General features: G+C 39.7%; 1 protein-coding gene across 1 annotated transcript; it reads right to left on the bottom strand.

Moving 5' to 3' along the window:
* On the bottom strand, positions 4,447-5,029 carry LOC109824928 (WAT1-related protein At5g47470-like). The gene is made up of 2 exons (XM_020391555.1): positions 4,685-5,029; positions 4,447-4,528 (listed from the first exon to the last, which is right to left on the bottom strand). Exons 1-2 carry the CDS (start codon positions 4,945-4,947, stop codon positions 4,459-4,461), a joined length of 333 nt encoding a protein of 110 aa, XP_020247144.1. The 5' UTR covers positions 4,948-5,029; the 3' UTR covers positions 4,447-4,458.

The raw sequence follows: 7,670 nt of genomic DNA, 5'->3' as shown, positions 1-7,670 counted from the left end.
GGGGGTGTTGTTGTCATGGGAAATGATCAATCCTGTGGCGTTTGTGGGATAGGTACCGTACGGATTAGGATGCACGATGGAGTAGTCCGTGAGTTGAAGGAGGTGAGATTTGTTCCTCAACTGAAGAAAAATCTTATCTCAGTTGGAGCTTTGGAGGCGAAGGGATTCAAGGTGACTTTCGAAAACGCTGTAGCGAAGGTTACTAAGGGATCATTGGTGGTGATGAGGGGAGTCCGCAATCGGAATTTGTATTATCTGAAGGGAAGCACCGAGATTGGCCAGGTTGCTTCGGCTATTTCAGAAGCGGACATGAGCAGACTTTGGCACTATAGATTGGGGCACACAGGTGAAAAGTCACTGCAGGCATTGTGCAAGCAGGGGCTATTGAAGGGAGCCAAGAGTGGGAAGATTGAGTTTTGTGAGCACTGTGTTCTTGGCAAGAAGACAAAGGTGAAGTTCGGGACTGCCATTCATCAGACGAGGGGCATCCTGGACTACGTGCACACAGACGTTTGGGGTCCCACCAAGACTGCATCACTTGGTGGTAGACATTGGTTCGTCACTTTTGTAGATGACTATTCTAGGCGTTGTTGGGTGTACACCATGACGAAGAAGAGTGAAGTCCTAGATTTGTTTGTGGAGTGGAAGAAGAGATTGGAACTGCAGACTGGGAGAAAGATCAAGACGTTGCGATCCGATAACGGTGGTGAGTATACTTCTGACCCCTTTCAGCAGCTATGTCGAGACGAGGGCATAGAGAGACACTTCACGGTTAGTCATACACCGCAGCAAAATGGGATGGCAGAGAGGTTGAATCGGTCTTTACTGGAGAAGATCCGATTCTTATTGTCGCAGAGTGGTTTGGAGAAGATCTTTTGGGCTGAGGCACTTACATATGCGAGCCACCTCATTAATAGGCTGCCTTCATCTGCGATTGAGGGGAAGACCCCTATGGAGATGTGGTCAGGAAAGCCAGCACATGATTATGACCAGCTCAAGGTATTCGGGTGCCCTGCATATTATCATGTTAGAACTGATAAATTGGAACCTCGAGCTAGGAAGGCCATATTTGTGGGATTCAAGCGTGGTGTCAAGGGATACAAGCTTTGGGATCCAGTGGATAAGAAGATTGTGCTGAGTACGGATGTCACATTCGATGAGGCTTCTATCTTGAAGCTTCCCAGCTCTCATCAGGTGAAGAGCAACCCGACGGAGGAGATATCGTAGGTGGTGGAGATCGATGCAGCTCCACATTGTCCAGATGGTACAGTATCCATGCAGGTGCCGACTGAGGTGACACCAGGCGAGCACGACGGTGACACGGAGGATACAAGTACAAATGTGCAGGATCAGGAACCGACGGCTCAGGTTCAGGATTTAATTGCGGTTCGGAGACAGAGGAGAAATATACAGATGCTAGCATGGTATGCCGACACAGTTGCGTATGCACTTCCGGTGGAGAGTATCGATAAGTTAGTACCTACTACTTTCAGAGAGGCCGAGCAGAGTTCGGAAGCTGATTCGTGGCAGGTGGCTATGCAGGAGGAGATGAAATCTCTTCATAAGAACGATACATGGGAGCTTGTTGAGCTTCCAAAGGGGCGGAAGGCAATTGGTTGCAAGTGGGTATACACGAAGATTGAGGGCACTCCATTGAAGTTCAAGGCTAGGTTGGTTGCGAAGGGCTATGCACAGGAGGAAGGTATTGACTATAATGAGGTTTTCTCTCCGGTGGTGAAGCATTATTCGATTCGGATTTTGCTAGCTTTGGTGGCACAGTATGGTTTGGAATTAAATCAGTTGGATGTGAAAACGACATTTCTTCATGGTGATCTTAATGAAGAAATATATATGACTCAGCCATTGGGATTCCGAGCTGCAGGGAAGGAAAAATTGGTTTGCAGACTGAAGAAATCGCTATACGGTTTGAAGCAGTCTCCTCGACAGTGGTATAGGCGATTTGATGGTTTTATGATTGGTCATTCGTACACTCGGAGCCAGTTTGATCCTTGCGTATATTTTCGCAATCGATGACATGTTGGTTGCCTCTATTTCTAGGTCGGCTATAGATGAGTTGAAAGTTCAGCTTTCAAATGAGTTTGAGATGAAAGACTTGGGTGAGGCGAAGCGCATTCTAGGGATGGAGATCGGCAGAGACAAGAAGAAGGGCAGAATTTGTTTGACACAGGTGGCTTATTTGAAGAAGGTTCTACAGCGATTCTATGTTAGCATGGATACAAAGCCAGTTAGTATACCATTGGAAGCCCATTTGAAGCTTTCAGCTGGTATTTCACCAAAGTCAGTTGAAGATCGTGAGTTGATGTCGAAGACTCCATATGCGAGCGTGGTTGGGAGCTTGATGTACGCGATGGTATGTACGAGGCCAGATTTGTCACAGGCGGTAAGCATGGTATCGAGATACATGCACGATCCAGGAGTGGGTCATTGGGACGTCGTGAGATGGATTTTGAGGTACATTCGAGGTACACTCAATGTTGGTTTAGTTTATGAGCGGGACACTACAGATGGGCAGCTATGCATTGGCTATGTTGATTCGGATTATGCCGGGGATTTGGATAAGCGCCGGTCTACGACGGGGTATGTGTTCACTTTGACCCGTGCGCCGGTGTGTTGGAGATGCACCTTACAGTCGACGGTGGCTTTGTCTACGACGGAGGCAGAGTATATGACAGTTACGGAGGCTGTGAAGGAGGCTATTTGGCTTCGAGGACTTTTGGAGGAACTTGGTATATCGCAGAGGTCCGTCACTATTCATTGTGATAGCATGAGTGCTATCTATTTGGCGAAGAATCAGGTTTTTCATACGCGGACGAAGCACATTGACGTTCGTTATCACTTCGTTCGGGATGTTCTTGAAGATGGTGATGTGGAGATTGTGAAAGTCCACACGAAGGATAATCCGGCAGATATGCTCACTAAGGTGGTTCCGAGCAACAAGTTTGATCATTGTCGAAACTTGTTGCACATTCGTGATTGTTGAGGCCGTTGGCGGCCATTTGGGTGAACTACGTTCGGCTTGATTCCTTGGGGAAGAGGATACGTAGGCAGTCTTTGAGATGCAGCCGGTTTGGATTAGTTGATGGGGGTGAGATTGTTTGGACTATCGTTCGGGTTCTCGACTTATTGTGGATTGCGTTCGTACTGGTCACAACAAGTGGGACATTTGATTGCTTTGGTGTCGGCTCAGTTTTAGGAAAACTTCACCGATGTGGAGAATTGTGAACGTGAGGGAGGGGCCCACCACACCACGTGAATAAAAGGACTGCATGAGAATTCGTTTCTATGAAAACGAACAACCCAAGGCCCACCCGATTACATCAAGTATATATATCTCTTCAATCCTTCCTAGGGTTGGTAGCAAGTACGAAAAGGGGAAAGGCAACGGATGTGCAGGAAATTTTTCGGCTGGATTTTTTTTTTCTTTGAGGCTGCGGCATAAAATCACAGCAGGAGAAAAGCAGAGATTTTTTTTAGGGTTTTGTGCATCCTTTGTTGAGAGAGATAATTGTGTGAGAGGTTTGAGAGTTTGTGTGAGGGTTTAGATTGAGTGATTGTAAACCCTAGTTGTGTTCTCTCCCTCTATTAGTAGATCTCCCCCCTCCTTGCCCCATGGACGTAGGCAATTTGCCGAACCACGTAAAAATTGGTTGTATCGTTTTTGTGTGATTTGTAATAGCTTTTTAGGTTCCCTCGACGCGCAGTCTTAGAGCTGACGAGAGGAAGAGCAAATATCCCACTTTGATGGGATATTAGGCTTCAGATTCTTGTTCCCTTTGAGAAACAAGAATTCTTATTGCGACCCGACTCTCTTGTTGTGCTGCCGAAGTGCTGCCGAAATTTCCGCTGCGCGCAACAATACGAGCCTAAGTTACTCTAATAACCTCTTAAATTTCCTAAACATTATACTAAAACGGTAAAGTTATGGTAAGAAATGAGGATTATCTATTTATATTCTAACAGCGAAAACTAGGGTGGATCTAAAAACTATTAACATTAGTGGACAACCCAATTTGTAAAATGAGTTGTAAACTTGTATGCATTTTTCTCTAATATAACTTGACGGGATGTGCAAGTTTCTAACCTGATTTCGATAATTGTAACTCAATGAAATAACTTTTTTTTTATTCTTCATATACATCAATTGCAATATGAATAAATTGCGCCATGATACACATAATATGTATTTGCAGTGTCAAATAATTGATGAAAATAAACTAAACTTAGAAAAAGAGAAGAAGGGAGACACAAAATAGCGATGCGTAGTTCAATAATATTAACTTTTGACGCCTTGATAAAGGTAGATTATGAGCAAGAATATGTGACGTTTAAGCCTCAAGATTGAATTAAGATCATTGCTAAAGAAAAAAAAATTTATTATTCTCAATCAATATGAAGAAACTTACAAAATTAATTGTTTAAGTCGAAGAATGAATTCACTTACCCTGATAGCGCTATCAACAGAATTTGAGCCACCAATTTGATACTCAATTTTGATGGCCATTTCTTCCTACAAATAAAAAATTGTGAACAAGCTCAAGGACACAAATAATTATGCTAAAAGATAACAAGAAAGCTCAGTAATAATGGGATTTAGATCCTCTCTAATTAGGTGATAATCAGAGAGTCTCCAATTCTTCCAATCATTTAATCATATTCAACTTACCTTTCAATTGCAATCGCAAATGGCAACACAAAGATGCAAGTGGCCATACAAGCAAAAATAATGAGAAATAGAGGCCTGACTCCGCTTGCAAGAATTGGAGTTAACATCACCATATAAATGGCACTAGTTACTTGCACCGCTATTAATCCTGAAATTATAAGAAATTCTTCTAAGAATCCACCACTTTGGGAGCCAAGCATTCTTGCCACGTCAGATTCTGGCGAGGCCTCTAGAAGAGCGGCCCCCGGTCGCCTCCTCGTCATTCATAAGGCCAATGGCCCCACCGGCTGTCGGCGAGGAGGGGAACGAAGGGTAGGAGAAGAAAGTTCTTGCGCTTGTGTTCATTTTCTTAGCCATTTGTTTTGTTTATATTTTTTTTTCCTTGATATGGTAATTTTATTTTATTTTATTTATTTATTTTTATCTTGGTGAATAGAGTTTTGAGTTTGTTAGGTGGGATTGTGACCTCCGAAAGAGGAGGTTGGAGTTGCTCTCTTGACCATTGAATACCGGGGCAATTTCAATCGCTTTTCCCATATATTATTTTTGTTGAAAAGGGTAGAAATAGCTTCAAAGTTATTTGCTTAATTTATAGGGTCACCACTAGGGGTGTTAAAGGAGCGGATACGACTCGGATATGACACTTACCATATCCATATCCGCTTACCCATCTCAGATACGGATACAGATACAGATATACATCGGTAAGAAAAATTTATATCCATATCTGCCAAAATTGGATACAGTTACGGATATAAATGCGGATATATAAACGGATATGTACCCGGATACAAAAAGGATATGAGAAAACTAGATAGTATTTAGAAAAATATAGTCATGTGATACAAAAGAGTTCATTAATATGTTCATTATGATTGAAAAGCTAAGATTAGACATCTTGATCATCAAAATTAACCACAAATCCATAATCTAAGAATTGAAACTATCGTAAGAGTATGACCAATATGTATTCGGATATCTCGGATACATATACGGATATTTCACTACAAAACCATATCAGTAACCATATTCTATCGGTTATAGATTTGAGTAATCATATCTGTATCCTAACGAATACAGTTATGAATATTTCCTCGGATACGGATACAGTTTAGCACCCCTAGTCACCATAGTAGTACCTTGTGATTTTTTTTTTGGTTGTAATTTTATTCAAAATAAAATCATGATTGGTTGATGCGAACAGTTGAAAAACCAATGGTAGGCAGAGAAATATCATAACTATACCAAAAAATCGAACGATTTAACATGCCTTCCATCTTCTACTTAGGGCCCGTTTGTTTGTACAGAAGTAACTATGAAATAGCAGAAGTAGAGGAAGTAGAGGCTACTTCTGCTACTTCTTGGCAAAAATGTATGTTTGTTTCTTTGTAAAAACTACTTCCGCTACTTCGTTGAAAGCTGACGTGGCGTCTACGTGGCACCTCTATTTCCTTGATATTTTTCCGTCTTCAAATGCACTGAAACACGGCGGAAGTTGATGTAGGGTGGGGTCCACGAAAGAAAAAAGATTCTCAAAAATCATAATTACGGCGGAAGTTGATATGTAATCATAAAATCTTTTTTATAAATATTTTAAAAAATTATGACAGTGATGCCGTTCATGCATTTTTTGCTTTCGTAGATATAAAAAATATTATTATTAAAATTGATGAATGCCGTTCATGCATTTTTTGCTTTCGTAGATATAAAAAATATTGTTATTGAAATTGATGAACCACATACTTTTCTGTTGAACATGTGACATATATAAAAGATTTTTTTTCCCTTCATAAATTGGAAATATTGTTTTTAATGAAAATTCATAAATTAGAAATAAAGACAATAATAAGAAAAAAACAGTATGATACATGTATAGTAGAAATATATGTGATGCTTTAAAAGAAAGTATAAAGCTTGCAAAATCTGATAGATAATCATCCTCTAGTAAGTGTCTATAGGCACCCGTTAGAAAAATCATATTTCATTATCAAATTTTGCCATATATAGTAGCAAAATTGTACTGCGAGTCTCCGACAATTGCGGCAGCAAACAATCAATTATGTTTCAATATCATTGCAGCAAGAATACTGTGTGTTATAATACTTCTATTTCTATTTCAATGACAATCCAAACAAGAATAAAATGGAAGCAACATGTATTAATTACTTCATAGTAATATTTCCAAATATTATCCAAACAAAAAAAGTAAATGAAGAGGAAGAAGTTCTACTTCTATTACTTCTAAAAATATATGAAACAAACAAAAAAAATGCTATTTCCGCTACTTCCTATTTCATAGATTTGGAAGTTACTTCCGCAACTTACTTCTTACTTCCAATACTTCTATTATTCAAACGGGCCATTAGCGTAGGATTTTTTAACCAATCAAATGTTCTTTTTAAAATTAACCTACATTTGGTGGACCCGATCGTCAGATTTTGAAAGAGTCACTTTACCGAGGGTCCTACTTCCTAAATGCAAATATCTCGACGTATAACTTCTTTTTTTTAAAGACTATGAAGATGTATATAAGCCTATACCGTCCAACACTGGTTCTTTATTTTTGTTGTTATCTAACTAACAATCCAATAGTTGAGGTTTTATTTTTATCTAAAGCAATTTTGTTCCAATCATGTATTGTGTTAGTATCTTATTTGGTATTTTTGGGAAACTACATATTTAGCACTACTTAGGATTTTCAAAAAAACCTCCATGAATTTTTGGGGAGAGGTCATTAGTCCCCTGAACTTTTTTATTCAGTACACTCTGAGAAAGAACTTTTGGTCCTATTTGGTAAAAGGTTCAAGGAGAAGAGTTCAGGGGAAAGACGGGTTAAAATAAAATAATTTTGTTTAGATTTGATAATCAATATGAACGGTTAAGTTTTTTGTATTTGACAAATAAGAAAGGGTTAAGAAGGTTAGTTGACATAAATATCCTAAAGTATATTCATTTTTAAAGTTTCATTTTCTTATTTTGAGATGGA

This window comes from Asparagus officinalis, chromosome 10 (genome assembly GCF_001876935.1).
Source record: "Asparagus officinalis chromosome 10, Aspof.V1, whole genome shotgun sequence".
NCBI lineage: Eukaryota > Viridiplantae > Streptophyta > Magnoliopsida > Asparagales > Asparagaceae > Asparagus > Asparagus officinalis.
This window is presented reverse-complemented; position numbering and strand designations above follow the sequence as displayed.

Excerpts from the sequence above, each read along its gene's own strand:
- LOC109824928 (XM_020391555.1), bottom strand. The coding sequence starts at position 4,947 with ATGACGAGGAGGCGACCGGGGGCCGCTCTTCTAGAGGCCTCGCCAGAA. Across the intron at positions 4,529-4,684 it reads TTTGCGATTGCAATTGAAAG|GAAGAAATGGCCATCAAAAT; the intron begins GTAAGTTGAATA and ends TTTTATTTGTAG.